The 18,916-nt window shown below is 36.1% G+C and overlaps 1 protein-coding gene across 3 annotated transcripts; it reads right to left on the bottom strand.

The window, feature by feature from the left end:
• Positions 1-2,529: 2,529 nt before the first annotated feature.
• On the bottom strand, positions 2,530-18,567 carry LOC106883761 (monocarboxylate transporter 4). 3 transcript variants are annotated; one of them, XM_089340617.1, is made up of 5 exons: positions 18,428-18,567; positions 10,323-10,540; positions 8,495-8,638; positions 4,939-5,685; positions 2,530-4,180 (listed from the first exon to the last, which is right to left on the bottom strand). In XM_089340617.1, the coding sequence occupies exons 2-5, from the start codon at positions 10,486-10,488 to the stop codon at positions 4,032-4,034; spliced, it is 1,206 nt and encodes a 401-aa protein (XP_089196743.1). In that variant the 5' UTR covers positions 10,489-10,540; positions 18,428-18,567; the 3' UTR covers positions 2,530-4,031. The 3 variants fall into 3 exon arrangements, with proteins under 3 accessions (XP_089196743.1, XP_014790367.1, XP_052832050.1); XM_014934881.3 differs by lacking the exon at positions 18,428-18,567 and adding an exon at positions 13,798-14,293; XM_052976090.2 differs by lacking the exons at positions 8,495-8,638; positions 18,428-18,567 and adding an exon at positions 13,798-14,295.
• Between the last annotated feature and the right edge of the window lie 349 nt (positions 18,568-18,916).

Genomic DNA, 18,916 nt, shown 5'->3' with positions numbered 1-18,916 from the left:
CATTTAATTTCATTTTCTTAAATATGTATTTTTGATAAGGTTCGTTTTTACAAGTACCAAAACATGTTAAAAATATCTCTAACAAAATTTTAAATTAAAATTCATTTTTTATATATTGGCGTTTTCAAACTTCTTTTTTTATAAATATATATATATATATATATATATATATATATATATATATATATATATATATATATATATATATATATATATATGTGTAACGGTTAAGTATTATTTACCAATTGTACTGGTTATAAGATGAACGATGAAGATGATCAACATTTTTATAGAAATATTTATTTACCGTTACTTTATATGTTGCCATACCACGACGGATAGGCCAGTGTAATCGTATAAGACAGTTCTCAAAAAATGCAAGGTAGAGAAAGTTAATTTTGGCCTGTATTGGTGTGTACACATTCTTGTAGTAGTAAACCGATAAAAAGACAGGGTAAGGTTACCGAGTAAAGAGATGAGAGCTAGCGATAGTTATAGCGTCGAGGGAAGGTGTGTCTCATAGTTGGCTGGTTGTAAACTTCTCTCTCCCTTTGGTCGTGTTGTCTTTTAGGTGGCTGACTGCTTGTGACTATATCTGTAGATGTCCATTCTCTAACTGCTTGAGTTGTCACGAATTGCTTCGCTCCGTTGTCGCCAAGTGACCACTAAACGTTTGGCTTGGGGTCTCCTGTTTTTATAGCTATCTAGAAGGATAGTGACAACAAAGGATTTAGCTGGCGGTCTTGTTATCTCTATTCTAGATTTGATGGAGTAGAAGAGGTCAGAAAAGGGTCAAGTGGTGGAGACGCTGCTTCGGCCTAGCTAAAGGCGTCTGGGAAATATCTAACTGCTGTCAGATCAAAACCATTGTTCCACCGTGGGAAAAGTTCTGACGCAGTGTTAATTCAAATTTGGGTATAGTGGATCGAATCCACTTCACGCCTGCAAGATTCCTATATATATATATATATATATATATATATATATATACATACATATATACATACATATGTGTCTGTGTACGAGTGCTTTTATGCACTTCTCATATGGACACGTGGTGTATAGAAGCACATGTATACACCATAAATATCATTGATTGATGAAAACCATTTGCTATGACGGCTGTAACTGCCAGATTACGTGATAACTAACCAAATATTCTGTATACTAACCAGGGATGCCACTAATGGGTTTTTCTACCCATATCTGTTTTTTTTTTTTGAGCAATGATGGGTTTGTGGGTTTTAATTTCCAAATTTACATTAAATCTGGGTTTTTAAAGTTAGTTTTGGCTGCAAACTTATCTTTTGAACAGAATTCGGTGTCATACTTTTTGTATGCAATATGCACCAAAGTTGCACCTCTTCTAATACTTTGTAAACTTTCTATATATCATCCATAATCATCTCACGTAATGAATTTATCGATACAAATATTGTATTTGACATAATTACCGATCGTATGCGTTCGTTATTTGGTTATACTTGTATCATACCAGGCAACTACAAGTTACAATGAGTTGGTGGCCGCTTGTACACTTGTGTGAAACTCTGACACCGCCAGTTGACAGTTTGACTGTGTTGGTGGTGTATGCTTCGATTGTTACTCGCGATTTAAAATTTAACATTTTGAGTGAGTATATTTGTTTTGTAATCCTTTGCGAAGTAATGGCAGACAATAGTGTGTCCAAAAAGAGGATGTGGTACACCCCCAAAGCTAACCTAGTGAAAGGGGGCTCAGGAGCTTCTGAAAGGCAGCGACTAATCCCGATCTCGACCTAACCCCTCCTAGGGGTACTATCGGTCAAGTGTGCATCGGAGATATGCATTGGAGAAGGTTGCATCAAAGGTTTGCACACTATTATAAATATATATATATATATACACACAATATGTCACTTTCTCTACTACTACACACACACACACACACACATATATATATATATATATATATATATATATATATTTAATAACGAACCATGTAATTCACACTCTGGAAAATTTATTTCTGTAAAATGTTGGGAGTGGGTAAAATTTCCGAGGCTTCCACCTCAGCCCACCCTGTTTTTCAGACCCCCCAAAGGGTTTTGTAGCATATTAGATCACAGGAATTCATTCAATGAAAAAAAAAAACCTACCCCCTTTTTTTCCGAACCAAAATAAGGGATTTGCAGCATATTAGGTCAGGGTACTTGATTCCATGCAAAAAATCTGAGTTTTTTCTTTGTGAAAATTGCGCGGGTGTTAATCTAAAACTTTACCCTTTGTTGTTCTTGCTAGACAAGTGACTTAATTCATATTAGCAAACTTACGGGTTTTACCGACGTGGAAATTGGTAAAAGTTATGGTTGAAATTAATTTTTACCACTAGCCACGGGTGCCTCGGAGAAAATAAGTTGACAAAAACACAGCCATGATCATGACAAATGTCCTCCTAAAATTGGAGCGACATGTGTGCTAATTTGTGTACGTGCATAAATTACATTCACGTACACACACACACATCCCGCTTTTATAGATAAATAAGTGATTTAAAATAAATATATTTTAATTGTTATGTGAGAAAGTATATATAATCTGATTATAAAATATAGTGTCTTTCAAAAACATCCTAAATTTGAAGACTATATCTTGTGTTTAAGAAAAAAAAAACATTTTACATTTTTATTTTTGATGAACGCTGTCACTTACTCTCTCTCTCCCTCACACATACTTTCTCTTCACATTTTCTTTTTGTTAGACGCTGTCAAACTCTCTCTCTCTCTCTCTCTCTCTCTCTCTCTCGCCCTTGCATACACTTTCTCTTTACATTTTTTGTTTTGTTAGATGCTGTCAAACTCTCTCTCCCTCACACACACACACACACACACACACATCAACACACAACTTCTCTCGTCCTCACACACACACTTTCACTTCCTTATGGCAAGAAGGGGACTTAACTCATGTTAGCAAACTTCAAAATGGGTAAAAGTTATTGTTGAAAATCGATTTTTACTGCTATCCGTGGGTGCCTCAGGAAAAATAAGTTGACAAAAACCCAGCTAGGGCTGTGATGAATGTCCTAAAATTATGCATAAATTACATTCACGTACACACACACACACACACATCCTGCCTTTTATAGATATACAGATTACTCTACTCTATACAGTTTAAAATTATTATATGCAGTTGCTGGAGTTAATTTTACAATGGACTGGCATCCTGTCCAGAGCAGGGTCTTGTTATTTCATTTCTTAACACTCCAGAAAATGGGATGAGTCGGGACAAGCACTTACATAAAAATGTTAAAGTCTGTTTCAAGACAGTGAATGATATCAGTGATTATGAAGTTTCTTTTAGTTACATAAAAGTGATTTTTAGATCATTAATGCTGTATTGCAGATTGGTTATAATTCTATGTTTATGTGCGCATATTGGTTATTTTTCTTGATATGCATTTTATGTGTCAAGTGCTGTGTTTAGATTTGTTATCTGAATTCACAGAAGGTCTTCAGATGTGGGAAGGATTTTTGAGATGTGTGGGTTTCGGTAAGTGAGGTTTTGATGTTTGTGTTTCCAGTTTAGATATCTCTAAGTTCATTTTAGTGCTGTCAACTTTTGAAATGTTGTTTATTACTTTGACTAGAATCTCAGCTTTCAAGATTTAACCATTCAGTGTGTTTGCTGTATTTATTTTCTTGATAGAGGTCTCTGTGATAAATCTTTATTGTTCCGCAACTTTTTAACTGTAACCGCTTCCTCCTTTAGCATATTATCCAGTGAATTATGTACTATATTCAACCATTCTTAAGATGTCAAAGTCAAATTGAGAGAACACATAGAGAATTTCTTGTAGGCTCAAGCTTTCCTCATGGGCAATTTGTTGTGTAGACAAGCAGTTTTTCCAATCCAGAATACAAGAACATCAAAACTGAATATAGTAAGATATATTGCTTTATATATATTCCGTGTATACAACTGAGAACTTTCTTATGAAATGTAGAATCATGTGCAGCCATTTTCAGAATGTAGCTTCATTTCTGTTGGCTAATTCTCAAGTTTAAATTTATGATTCTTTTTTCTCATACAAGTAATAAGTATGTATGTAGATCCTAATAACAAAACCATAAGAATTTCAAATAGTCCAGTGAGATAAAAAGCAAAGTCATAACTCTGTGTAAGATCTGTGATTTTACCTAGAAAAGAAAAAAAAAAGATTTTAAGCCAAAAAGTTAGAGGTCACATGTAAACATCTAAAATTGTATTCTTTTACATTGTTTCATCACCTTTAATGTTATATCATCATCATCATCATTTAATGTCCACTTTCCATGCTAGCATGGGTTGGACGATTTGACTGAGCACTGGTGAACCAGATGGCTACACCAGGCTCCAATCTGATTTGGCAGAGTTTCTACAGCTGGATGCACTTCCTAACGCCAACCACTCCGAGAGTGTAGTGGGTGCTTTTACGTGCCACCGGCATGAAGGCCAGTCAGGTGGTACTGGCAACGGCCACGCTCAAAATGGTGTATTCTACATGCCACCTGCACAGGAGCCAGTCCAACAGCACTGGCAACAATTTCACTTGAATGACTTTTCACGTGCCACTGGCACAAGTGCCAGGAAGGCGATGCTGGTAACGATCACACTCAAATGGTGATGCCATCACGATTTCGCTTTCGTCTTCTGTATACAGTTTTGTAGCTTTGTTAATCCAGACATATATGTAGAATGCAATTGTAAATTAATAGAAAAACACTTAGTTCTATCTTTTATTGTCTTTATAATTTATCTGTGGTGAATAGATTTAACAGTGAATATCTCAGTGTTTCCTGTATCACAAGTAAGCCACTAATCAGAAAGCAGATGAAGCCAACTGTGGGATTAGAGACATAGTAAAATTATGACCGACAAAGTCTGGAGCAGAAGAGATGAAGACTTTCACACTTACCTACAATAGTTGCCATCGGTATTGCACATATACCAGTTACAGTGTAAGTATAACCAATCGCTAGTGGGTAAGCTTCAATACCGACAACTTTTTTGAAGACCAGGGGACGTAATGTGGAGAACAAGCCGCGAGAAAATCCATTCAAGACTATCAGGAACACTAATGGTGAATAAGTATCACACAAAGGAGCAAAAATGAAGAACGTTCCACTAGTACCACAAACTATGTAAAATATGAGAATGAGTACTGGTCTTATGTCGAATAAGAGGCTGAAGAAGCAAAAGACAAGTCTGCTTGCCAAACTTGAAATACTTACAAAAGTAACTAGTGTAATACCCTCTAACATTGGATGACCCTTTCCAACCCAAAAATCTACAATAAGGAGCAGAAGAAGGGAACCACAACATGTATTTACTGATGCACTAGTTGATAATATCAAGAAACGTTTGTTTTTCAATATTTTTATATCAAATATTTTTAGTCGTTCAACCTTCGCATCAGATTTTGGTTTTCTATCAACTTTCGATAACAATCCTGAAAAACACATGTTCAAACAGAAGCCAGAAATAATCAACAAAGCTCCTCTCCAAGAGTAGATATTTAATAAAAAATTTACTAAATATGGTACACATAAAATTCCGAATGGGGCACATAATGTCAGTATAATGGATAGAATTTGAACATTTTGGTGGAATAATTTCTCCAAGGCTGCGTAACTGACGATATTGTTGATGGCTGCTCCAGAACCTGAAATAAAATATAAAGAAAGATGATTGTATTAAAGATATTGTAGATTTGTTACATAAGCACACAGTCTCAAGATTATTCAGCGAGGGAATCTATATAAGATATGAATGGCTTTTGGTTTTGATGTATGAACAGTGCTGTGTAGATACTCATGTAGAAATGTACATGTGTATTCCTGCCTGCACATGCATGTATTTTTGTATGTATGAATGTATACATGTGTAAATCATTCACCGATACCAACATATGACAAAAATATTTGAATTTATGAAGAGAGTTCAAGTGATTTTTTCTTATAGCTGATCTCCCTTACCCCATCATTGGAACTGATTTTTTTTTACATCACTATGATCGTCATCTCAACTGGAGGGCCACTATATAGTTTAGCTGAGGAATAAAGTCATGCTGTTATTTTAAAGTTTGTTTCTTGTATTATTTTTATGAGTTAACATGCAACACATGTTATATAATGGTATCCAAGTTTCCGTAGTAAACCAAGAAATATTTTATTGCTTTGCTAAATTTTACAGTGGATTGAATAAACACATCATGGATTCTGGTGGCTGTATAGTTCATCCATTGTTTAGATAATTCAGCTCTGGCTTCATTATTACAACAGGAAAATATGATGTGTCCTCCTGGAATCCTCTCAACTCCCTATTACAGAGGTTTTGTTAAGGTTATATATCAGTAAATATAGACTCCCAGCAACGGTTCAAGTTAAGTTATTTAGAAATTGTTACGCACTACGTGATTGGATCTGAGATTCATGTCCCTTGCAATATTCAGCCAATCAAAATACAGGACTCAGCTAAATATTCCAAACTCCCATGATAAATCAAATGACCATTCATTAAAGATTAACATGTGGCGCCTATAAAAGGCTAGTTGACTACAAAATGCCACAACAGAAACGGGTCTTGCTACAAGACATTTCCGTAGGAGAGGGAAACTCCGAAATAACTTCACCTCATTGTGAAGCCAGAGGTATTACTCGTGTCTGTTACTGAATAACTTGGCTTTGAAGGTGAGAGTTTAAGTGATAATTTTCATCAATGGTTATACTTACCTACGAGTTGATAATGTATGTATGTATGTATGTCTTCTCTTTCTCTTTTTAATTTAGAGTAAATTTTGACCAACCACTGACTTGATAGCAAGGTTGTAAAGGAAAATATCCTGTTTTAAGCGTCAGTCTTTAAGTCTATAGAAAATCTTGCAGATTTCTATAGTCTCAGATATCGCGATCATTTGTAGCTTATAAATTAAGGATTTGCTTTCTCTCCCCAAGATTCCAAGTTCAGTCATATTTGGCTCCAGATGGATTGGTATGCATCCTGCTGCTCCAATAATAATGGGTATATATGTATGTGTGTGTGTGTGTGTGTGTGTGTGTCTATCTGTGTGTGTGTGAGTGCTTCTCTATGGGTTCATACTGTTAAGCAGATAGAGTAAAACCGCAAAGTGGACAAAACACTGGATCAAAAGTAGCTTTACCTGAAACGAGAATTCGACTCGCAGCTGTAGTCATTAAGACCATATCAACATCATAGACTTACAGCTATTTATACCACTGAATGATACTTGTTACCTATTACTTTGTTACAGTGAGGTGAATTTAGCCATTGTAGATTAATTCTCTACATCATGAACATGGTATAGTTATCAAGAAGCTATGAATATGATATCATGTGAATTTTGATTCTACATTTATTATGTAACAATGAAATTCTCTTCTTTCTCTAAACAAAGTATAGGAAATATTTTCTCAGAGTGATTAACCCATTACCTACCAGTGATCTCATATGAGATCACTTAAAAATTACAAATTTTGTAATTATCTGTCAATATTTACACATATCTAACCTTTTTGCTATATCTACTAGGTATATTTCTCTGATATTCAAATGAGGTTTGCTACTTTTTCACCCAATATCTCGCTTATTTCTATTTAAAATGTTATTTTGATCATTCCAGCGTGTTTCTAAGACTGTTTTATGCTAGAAATCAAAGTTTCATAAAAAAATTCCAGTTAATAGAATTATGGGAGGTAATGGGTTAAAATAGATTTACATAGAATCATGCATGTCAGTGGTTCTGCATGCACTAAAGCACAAATATACAAACATTTACTATGTTGTTTCAATCACAATTTCAATGTTCGCGTTGGATTCTCTACGGTCTTCAGGAGAGAATATCGGCAGCTTAACAGGATTTCCAATATCAAATAGTCTGTTTGGCTGCTTAGAAAGGTACTGCGAACATTCAGTCTGGTTGCGTGCTACCCCCAAATAAAGTCAATCCCAGTATTTAGCTTTTATTAACATGTCCACGGATTGATGTTAAAATTGTTACTTTAAAAAAGACTATTGTGCTGAATACCAGCAGCTAATGTGTGAGGATGTATGCTTGATGAGAGGAGATTTTTTACATGAAGTTAGAACAGAATAGGTACCAGTTAACTAAAAAATCCTCTATGAGTCCTCTGACTGCCCAGCCTCATATCTTCTGTGCATATCAATCTATAACCATAATTTTTTTGTGAAACTGCAAGGAATTCTCCATTAATCTTAACATCACACAAATGCACCGGAACAATGTTTGGCTGAAATATGGACCAAGTTTACCAGACCGTCTCCCTCCACCAGATATAGAAACTCAATAAGATGTGTCTTTTTCTTGTAACTCAACTGATAGAGTTTTGAATGCTGAGTACTGCTACAAGCCACATTGAAGTTCTAACCAATGTCTAACTGAATAAATCAAATATGTCTTGGTTAGTATTTCAGCCATAATTTGTTGAACTTACCAAATAAGATTCCAAGTGAGAAAAACAGAAACCATATGTTTGGTGTAAAGCTACTTGCAAACAAACCAATTGAACACAAAGCGCTGGCAAGGATATATGACCGTCCAATACCAATTTTTCTGTACAACATTCCTGCAAATATTCCTACAAATGAAAAGTGGGAATTTAAGAAAAATCTTGGTAAATGCTGAAGAAATAGAATAAGATAATTATTATATCTTGTTAATAAGAAAAGAAGGAATTTTGTAGAATAACTAGTAAACTCATGTCATCAAAAATGCTGACAGTTTTATCAATGATAAAAAAATTGCACAACAATACAATGAGGGAAACCATTGATAAATGCCAGCACTCTAGTAAATATATGTACATACACGGAATTAAAACATTTGAAGAATCAGATGTGGTTGTAACGTCGCGATTGAAAATATCATCCACACAATGCATGTACACACACACGTACATACACACATATATAGGTATAAATGCAAATATACACGGAAGTCTTCTTTCACATTGCATCTACCAAATCTATTCACAAGGCTTTAGTCTTCACTACGATATAGTAGATGACTATATGTATATACGTATATACATATATATATATTTTAGAATGTCTAATGGAATTAAAAATTATTTTTATGCATTTGTGTACATTTAAACTAATTAAATATTATTTTACAGAATGATAGAATTAAAATTTCTTTGATTAATCCTTTAGTGTTCACATTATTCTGCCATGATTAATGCTTTTTTATCCACATTGTCTTGAACTAATCATGCATTATCTTGTAGCTATGAGATTTTGATGAGGTAGCTGTTAATTTTTAAAACGATATTGTAGGGTTGGTGTGAGAGACCAGATCTGGTCAGTTTGAACATAGAATAGGCAAAATACTTTTGGCCGGATATGGCTGGTTTAAATGCGCTAAACGATGATGATGCTGATGATATATATATGTACACTTATATATATATATATATATATATATATATATATATATATATATATATATGCCATGTTGAAGTGGCTATGAATATTACTTGTTAGTACAACTACTGCGTTGGACGGATGGAAAAACTGAGACCACCTTCCTCTGTGGGATGAAGTTAAAATAATTGACAGAGAACATCACTGGAAAATACATAAACTAAACAGTATATGCCCATGGGAAATTATAGAGTGAATTTTAGGGCTTATAAATCTAATATTTCTGTATCTTTCCTTAATACCAGTTCCCATATTCTACTCATATCTGCACTAAGTCTGCTTAGGAGGTTATTTAGTTCATGTAACATTTATATATATATTATGTGGACCTTAATATTTTGCAAACAAAAGAGTTTGATATTTAGTTTCAGATAAATGCTTATATATGTGTATGCGAAACTGATAAATTAAATACAATTTATAATAAAAAGTTTTGTTTTGGTCAAAATACAAAGAGTCTTCAGAGCAAAGCCTTTTTTTTTTTAATAATTTACCTGCATTCAACACCTCTGACTGTTACTTGCTCCCACTCCATTTGTCATTTTACTATTCTTTACCCAGTGTAACCAATGAGATACAAGTTACATTTTATTATATGTAAGATTATTGCTTGAAGGAATATTAATATTTGTTGTTTGATCTTTAATATTGTTACATATACTTCTAGCTCTGAACTATTTCTTCTTCCAAAAGTGTAAGAATATGGCATATTTTAGGTTATTCACAAACGGTTCCAAATGACAAGATGAGAGGGCAAAGGTTATTAACCAAAATATTAGTTATTTCCTTTTTTCTACTGGTAGTAAAACTAACTGCTATTAGTTAATGAATACTCACCTGCACCACCCAAAGTTGCACTACATGCAGATGTTATCATGGCTGTTTCAGATTTTGTAGTGTTAAATTCTCTTATAAAGTAGGTGTATAGAATTCCGAGAGAATAAGCAAAACCAAAACCCAACACATTGTTGTATAATATAAAAACATAAGATAGATATTTCATGAAAGAAGAACATTGACTTGATGTGTGACCCTCCGGTGTACACTCCACTGTCCTGCAAATAGAGAAAAACTACAGTAGTAGTTGTAGCAATAATAGTAGTAGTAGAAGAGCAGCAGCAGTGGTAATAGTAGTAGTTGTGGTAAAACAGAACATATAACAGTAGTACAGTACTAACAATTTGTAGCAGCACAGTACTAATTAAAATGTACTTTTATAATTTCAATAGTCTTATGTATATAGCGTGGCGCTCCATTAGTTATGACGGCAAAGGCTCCAGTTGATCCGATCAACAGAACAGCCTGCTCGTGAAATTAACGTGCAAGTGGCTGAGCACTCCACAGACACGTGTACCCTTAACGTAGTTCTCGGGGATCTTCAGCGTGACACAGAGTGTGACAAGGCTGGCCCTTTGAAATCCAGGTACAACAGAAACAGAAAGAAACAGTGAGAGAAAGTTGTGGTGAAAGAATACAGCAGATAAATCCCTTAAATGCCATTGTCATCCAGTATTCGTTTTCAGGTGTAACAATAGTGTGGGTGGCTATCACTTGATTTGAATAAATTTTTGTAAACTAAACTTCACACTTTACTTTTGAAAATATTTTTAAATAAGTGAAACCAGTTAAGTAAATAAATACTTTTTAAAAAACTCCTGCATTTTCAGATTCTTTTCCTTATATTTTTATTCGTGCAGTAACACCCAACTTTACTTTGTTATATATATATATATATATATATATATATATATATATATATATATATACATAGCAAGGGACATTTTCTAAAGTTTGTATGTATGTGTGTGTGTGTGTGTGCACACCCAATACCGCTCTTAATATCTTAACAATTTTCAAGCCAATGACATGGAGGAATGGAAACAAATGCCATATTAAGATATTTTTCTTAACATAAGACCAATGGTACCATTAATACACACACACACACACACACACACACACACACACACACACACACACACACACACACACACACACACACACACACACACACACACACACACACACACACACACACATACATACATACATACATACATACATACATACATACATACATACATACATACATACATACATACATACATATGGGAGAATGTACGAAAAAACAACAACAGACGAGGACAGGTGGTGTAAATAACAAAAGGATGTATTAGTATGACGCTCAGGAATACGGAAAGTCTTTGACGTTTCGAGCTACGCTCTTCAACAGAAAGAATACGGAGACAAGGAGAAAAACACGGAGAAAAAAATTGAATAGTGTTCAGTCAACGGTCAATCATACTTATATATATATATATATATATATATATATATATATATATATATATATATATTTATATATGGAGAATGAAAATATATGCAATTTCTTAGCTCGATCGACAGCGGTTCCTGCAATTATGCAATAATCATAACTTGCAGACGGAATATGCAAATAAGTGATGGGTATATAATCAGTAAACAGACACAGAGAAATATTACAATAAGACCGGCTTTCCTCATGAAGAGAAGATCGGCAAAAAGCAGTTTGCATTGTAGTGCCAGAGATTTAAATGGCTGAAGGAAGGGGAGTAGAACAAGAATATAAGGCAGGAAGAGGATTTCTATAACATTGGAGGGAAGGAACAGGGATAGAATAGCAAGGGATAGAATCAACTGGTCATGTGCATTGCGATCAAGACTGTCCAGAACGTTGTTGATAGGGATAGTTTTGTTAGTATTATAGTCACATGTCAGGTATCATAATTAGGGTTACTGCTTACGTAATCAAATCTGGTGATCATAGTTTGGGTGAAAAGGAGATAAATTATTGTCTGTGTTAGCCACACAGAGTGTGGCTCAGACACAACTGCTTCACTAAAGATGTTTGAAACTTGCCAATAAGAACAAGTTACAAGAGAATGATTAGGGACTCTATTCATATGTGCATCTGTTTTGTACCTATTTAGGAACAGTTTACTTAGTTTATGATGGTTAATAACAGTAATGTTATCTGTTAAATGCTTTGATTTTTTAAAACAAAATTTGTGTAAGGAGGATTACACCAGATATCTCTTTTATGCAACTGGATGATGGAGAACTTCCAACTCCAACTCCTGTAGTTTCATCAATGTCATTTTTGCGATGTGTGGTTTGGTGTTTTGCAATAAAATAGGAGTGGATCTGTTGACTAACCTAGGCTGTTTTTTTGTAAGTTTCTGCATCATTTGGTCCAGTTGGCTGCAGTATACTTCGACCATGATTGATGAGCCCAGTTTAATGAAATTATAATGGACCACACCTGCGCCAGACCACCGTTTCTTTTGATGAATTTTGGTTTTGAACTGAGTCTCAGGGCACTGACTTTACAATCATTCATGTGCAATGCCGCCGACTCACCACGTGGATTTATGAAGATTGTCTGTACTGCTTAACCTAATTCTTCCCGGAAAAGCAATTCTACTTCACCATCCGATCACGTCGAACCTCAAGGTGAGTACATATTGTAGTAGTAAAAAATGATGTTGAGTGCATGCGTTCCAGAATTATGGTTTCAGTAATACTATCACATCTATGACTAGTAATCTGTGGTCATTAAGAAATTAACCTTAATTCCAAGATGATCACAAGACTTACACATGGGGGATTACACAAAAAAAACGTGTAAATAAAAGAAATAGCAAAAAGAGAAAACCCGGAAAAATTCAGAGTAAAATTCCTAAAAGTGGGGAGACCTCCGAGGGTGACATGCGGAAACCGCACAAAACCATAGTGACGCTGACCAGTAAGGCAAGTGCCCTTTCTCTCGGTTGTCCTTCTCTGACCTGTCAGAGGTGATCCTTCTCTGACAGGTACATGCTCAGAGCAGGCCTCTTCACTTGGACCATGCTCGCCACTGTCATTCATCTTTCAACAAATTAGCTGAGAAGTAGCACTTCCCTCTCAACTCATATTTTCTCATTCAAATGAAACTCGAAAAAGTTGGTGAGAGGTAGCTGTCTGTCTCCAGCCATTTCAGTCTCGTCTACCACAAAAACCTCGTTCACGAAACCCACCAGACAGATAAAACCTGCATGCCCTTTCAGGTCAAAGGAAGGAAGTGAGATAGTCTTTATGATGGACTCAGTTGAGACATGGGTTTATGTGGGATTTTGGGTAGCTGCCAACCGTGTGTGATGTGGGGTTTTTTTTTATATTGGTTTCTAGGTAACAGTGTGATGGATGTAATTTGTCGGTTACCGACATGCAACTACCGTACTCAATTATAAAGTACTTAAAATCACTAAATTAAAAAAAAAAAAATACTAATTACCTTACAGGTTGATCAGGTGTAACATTGATATCTGATTCTCGATTTATACACTCATCATCTTCACAAAATCCGGGATTCATACCTTTCTGGGGACATATCTCTGTAACACCTTCTGTGAGATTTCTCTTCCCTTCTGATTTAGCATTTAGTAAGTTTACTTGGATAATAATTTCGTTATTTTTGGCCATTTTCAATCTAAACATATATGGCTTTACTTTCTACGTGTGTGACTGTATGTATGTTTTGTATATACGTATGGGGATCGGTGTCCTACCACTGATGGTCTCATTGAAGAAATAAGCACAATATTTCCTCTTCTTATGTCTATATACCCAAGAAGCTTCTCGCCACCAAATTGTGTAAATGAATAATAAAAAAAAACAAAAAAGGTTTAATGATATTCAAAAGCGTGCTGAAATGAGATAACGCCTGAATAAATAATTCTCAGGTTAGAAGATTAAAGCCCTCGAAACAATTAGTAGCTTATTTCATCACAGCACTATCGGCCGGTACTTTCAATTCATCAACAAAGCTCTAAAGCTAATTTATTTTATATCACTTTTCTTATCTACTATTTCCCTTTTTTGTCATACTTTTCTCTAAAATTTGGTGCTTACTTATTCCATGCTGTCTAGTTCCAGATAGTGGGTCTCACTTAAGGTATGTAGATAACAAGGTCAGAAATCATACTATAAGCATTTCTAAGGTGAGAAGCTTTTACAACATTTTTTTTTATCGAACTTAAAGACGCTCACCTCACCTCATTAGATACAGAGTTTAACTCTGTTCGACTATCCCTACTAGACATAGTCGTTGCATGACAACATGTTGTTGGCACTCCGTCGATTACGACGTCGAGAGTTCCAGTTGATCCGATCGTGAAATTAACGTGCAAGTGGCTGAGCACTCCACAGACACGTGTACCCTTAACGTAGTTCTCGGGGGATATTCAGCGTGACACAGTGTGACAAGGCTGACCCTTTGAATTACAGGCACAACAGAAACAGGAAGTAAGAGTGAGAGAAAGTTGTGGTGAAAGAGTACAGCAGGGTTCGCCACCATCCCCTGCCGGAGCCTCGTGGAGCTCTAGGTGTTTTCGCTCAATAAACACTCACAACGCCCGGTCTGGGAATCGAAATCGCGAGTCCGCTGCCCTAACCACTGGGCCATTGCGCCTCCATATGACAACATGTAGTTAAAATATATCAAACACTCAACTTTACACCACATCGGCCTTTTCCGTAAAAAGGAAAGGGCCGATGTGTTAGGGTTAGGGGCGGAATTCCCTCACCCTAAAACCCTCTTACGGAAAAGGCCGATGTGATGTAAATAAACACACGTGCTTTAAGTGACAGCTTTGGAACTGGTAACTTAAGATCGCCCATTCGAGTAAACAGAAAACGTAAAATGTATACTTTAGTTAATAGGTCAAACGAACGTAACCTAGAGTCCATGAATGGAGTTATACACATATCCTTAGAAGACCTTTAACATTTTACGTTTTCTGTTTACTCGAATGGGCGATCTTAAGTTACCAGTTCCAAAGCTGTCACTTAAAGCACGTGTGTTTATTTACATCACATCGGCCTTTTCCGCAAGAGGGTTTTAGGGTTAGGGAATTCCGCCCCTAACCCTAACACATCGGCCTTTTTCCTTTTTACGGAAAAGGCCGATGTGGTGTAAATAAACACACGTGGTTTAATTGACAGCTTTGGAACTGGTAACGTAAGATCGCCCTCGAATGTTATTTTCGTTTTTTAGCTTCATATTTCTTCACAGAGTAGCCATACTATTTGATACTGAACGATTGCCGAATCGTGCTCAGTGTGCAATCCAAGATGGTCCAATTCCTGCACTATCCGAATATGAAACGTGAAGTAGCTCACATGTAACCCCTAGATTCATTGACACCGCCAATCTGAACAATATTATCGGAAGGTGTCGAATTGTCATGAAATTTGGTTTATAACAGATGAGGAATGGGATATGACCGGGTAAAATTTTGAATCCAGATAAAAAAAAAAGTCGCAGGAAAAAAGTCACAGGTGTTTTATCCGGATCCCATAAATTGTGACTTTTTTTCCTAGCCAAAATTGTAACTTTATTACCGGTCGCCAAATTTTTACCAATTAAGTTTCTACATTAATTTATTATATACATATTTTTACATTTATAGAAATTTAGAAACAAAGCATTTCATCGTAGAGAATTTACGACTTAAATTTATTATTAACTAGTTTCTCATTCTAACTAATAAGGTTTCACGACAATTCAATATTGTCGGATTTGAGTATTGAACGTGGTATATATATTAGCCTATACTCAAAAGGGTGAGTGTCGTGGACTTGAGTAACATTCAACGATCACTGGAGATTTGGCCGAAAATCAGGGTTTTTATAACTACTCATACACGAATCCTAGAACCGTAACCCCGTGAAAGACTTCTTCAACGAAGTTCATAATTCGTATATGGGCAGTACTTTTTAACCAATGAGAAATCAATAATTTCTCATGTTCGGGCAAACGAACTTACGTTCTCTCTCCGCCTCTTATGAGTTTGCTATACCTTTATGTAAAACAACCATCTGCATTTCTTGCTAAACTCTACATAAACTTGCTAAATTGGTGACTACCCGCCGCTAGAATATTTCATTTGAAATATTCTCTAAAAAAAAAAATAAAAAAAATTTTGAAGTACAAACAGATATGATGCTACAGACAGTATTTTCTTAAAAGTTCCTCCTGGATTTATTATTATGTATAGCCTCAAGCTAAAACAAGACGCTTATAAACGCTGAATTAAATTTCTTTCACACTGACGTCAATGGAGTTTGGAATGCTAAATTACAGCCTTCGCTGGATAAAACTTTATTTTAGCTGCGTCATTCATATAATGGTTTTCTTCAATTTTCTTTTCCACCATATATATGACTTCTTCTACGATTTTCAAGATGGCTGCTCGTCTTGTTCAAGCTTCCTTTCGTCGCGGGACTTCCTGCTGTTTGGTACATGCGCAGTGAGCACGTGCGTCGTACGGTTGTTTAAACTTTCCTCGTTTGCCAACTTTTTAAAAAATTTCTTTGATCCTGGTTCGCTGTTAATTTGTTTGATGGAAAATTTGAAGAGAAAATATAAAATTGCTGAAGTTTCCTATTCTTTTTGATGCCGTTTCGGTGAATTCTTTTCTTCAAGGACTGCACTTCATTTATCATTTCAGACATTTCTTTGGAGCTTAACATTCGCGTCTGGTTCGCACAGACGGAATCGTGTTTCGCTGCAAATAACATTAATTCTGAGCAACAGAGCGGCTCCACATCTTGTTGAATGTTTTTCCTTCTGCTTTAGCTACACAGTTGAGAGACTTAATTACTGAGCCACCAGTGGATGCATCATATATAACTGTAAAAAACGAAATCCTTTGTACAACATCGCTCGTTTAGGGGACAGAAAGCCGCCTCAGTTTCTCCGTCGTATACGAGAACTGAGTGATCTTCTGAAAGTAGTTCTCTGATTAAACAACTTTTCTTCTTTCGTTTGCCGTCGAATGTGCAGGCCATTTTAGCACTAATGGTAGAAGTCAGCTCTGTCTATCAGTTGGCTACATACATTAGCAGACAAAATCATGAAATATTCTGGCGATTGACGCAGAGACAACGTTGCTACTGTTTCTTCTTCACCGGCTAGCAATGTTACCTTAGTCGCAGGGTTCGACTTCGTCGGCTACACTCGAAGCTATACTGGATTTCACTAAAGAAGTTGGGAAATTGTGTTGCAGAAAACTCTTCAAGATGCAGATCATTCAACCGTTCCTCTTTGCCAAGACGGCGACGTTCATGTTCTCCGACGTCCTCGAGTGTGTGTTGGTATCATACTCGTTTTGCGGAAAAGGCGCATTAATGTATTAAGCCCTGCTCGTATGTGAGTCATGGAAGCGCAACCGGAGGCCACTGAGCACGACAGCTGCTCCCAGTACACACTCTCGTTATCGTGCATTTTTCGTGGAAGATTCTTTTATCACAGAAATTATTTTTGGTTGATCTTGCAGTATTTGGCCAGTGAAGTTCATGAAAGATAAACCTCTTCTATCCAAAATTACCCTGCAAGCAGTAAACCATTCACCCATTCGGTTAAATCTCGCTTTCTTTGGATTTGAACTTACGTCGTGATTTTAAATGGATCTTCATCGTAGCTGACTTGCCTTTTGCAATCTTGGAAGATTTTCTCCACCACTTTTCGCTATTAGTGGATGTACGTAAGCGACGCCTTTTGGATGGAACTACTGATCTTTCAATTGTTGGAAAGAATTTGAATACTTCAGCTGTTAGCCCAACATTTTTTTGGCGCACAGTCACCCCCCTCATCAGAATATATATAATTTCTCACACAACAATTATGATATATTTATTTTAAATCGTTCATCTTTCTCCCCCTCTCCCACACGCAAAAATTAGGGCACGAAAGATTTTTGTTTTTTTTCTTCTTAAAACACTGGAATAAAGCTGTAAAACTTAGAGAGAGGACAGAGAGAGAGAGAGAGAGAGGACAGAGAGAGAGAGAGAGAGGGAGAGAGAGAGAGAGAGAGAGAGAGAGAGATCAGAACCATAAAAATAAGAACGCGACATTTGCTGACCTGTCGTTTGACTGGAAGGATGTCCTGCGCCTCTTGCGAATACAAATATATTTGCATCCGTAACTTTGTTGAGGAAGACGGAAAAGCTATAGAATTTCTTTGGAATCATGGTGTCCTTCCCACTTCTGTGACATGTCCCCGATGTGGAAACGAACGCGTGTACAGAGAAGACCAACATGTCTGGCGATGTAGAAAAATTTACACTGTCGCTAAATAGAAAAAGCGGCGTCATTGTGGCTATTCTATATCGGACTTTCATTGGTCCTTTCTTCATAATGCACGCCTTCCTCCATGGAAACTCATTCTCTTTGTGAATGAATTTCTGCATGCTTCGTGGATGCATTACACAGTCATGGAAAACCTGGAATTGGGTTCAGCAACTAGCTTGGACTGGAGATCGTTTTGTTCGGCGGCGAATCAATCGAAGTCGAAATTGATGAGTCTTTCTTTGATTGTTCGTCGTAAGTACGGGAGGGGTCGAATTCTGAG

The sequence above is a fragment of the Octopus bimaculoides genome, chromosome 23 (genome assembly GCF_046866305.1).
Source record: "Octopus bimaculoides isolate indiv1 chromosome 23, ASM4686630v1, whole genome shotgun sequence".
NCBI classification, from domain to species: domain Eukaryota; kingdom Metazoa; phylum Mollusca; class Cephalopoda; order Octopoda; family Octopodidae; genus Octopus; species Octopus bimaculoides.
This window is presented reverse-complemented; position numbering and strand designations above follow the sequence as displayed.

Excerpts from the sequence above, each read along its gene's own strand:
- LOC106883761 (XM_014934881.3), bottom strand. The coding sequence starts at position 14,000 with ATGTTTAGATTGAAAATGGCCAAAAATAACGAAATTATTATCCAAGTA. Across the intron at positions 10,541-13,797 it reads ACACCTGATCAACCTGTAAG|GACAGTGGAGTGTACACCGG; the intron begins GTAATTAGTATT and ends CTCTATTTGCAG. Across the intron at positions 5,686-8,494 it reads CTCACTTGGAATCTTATTTG|GTTCTGGAGCAGCCATCAAC; the intron begins GTAAGTTCAACA and ends ATTTTATTTCAG.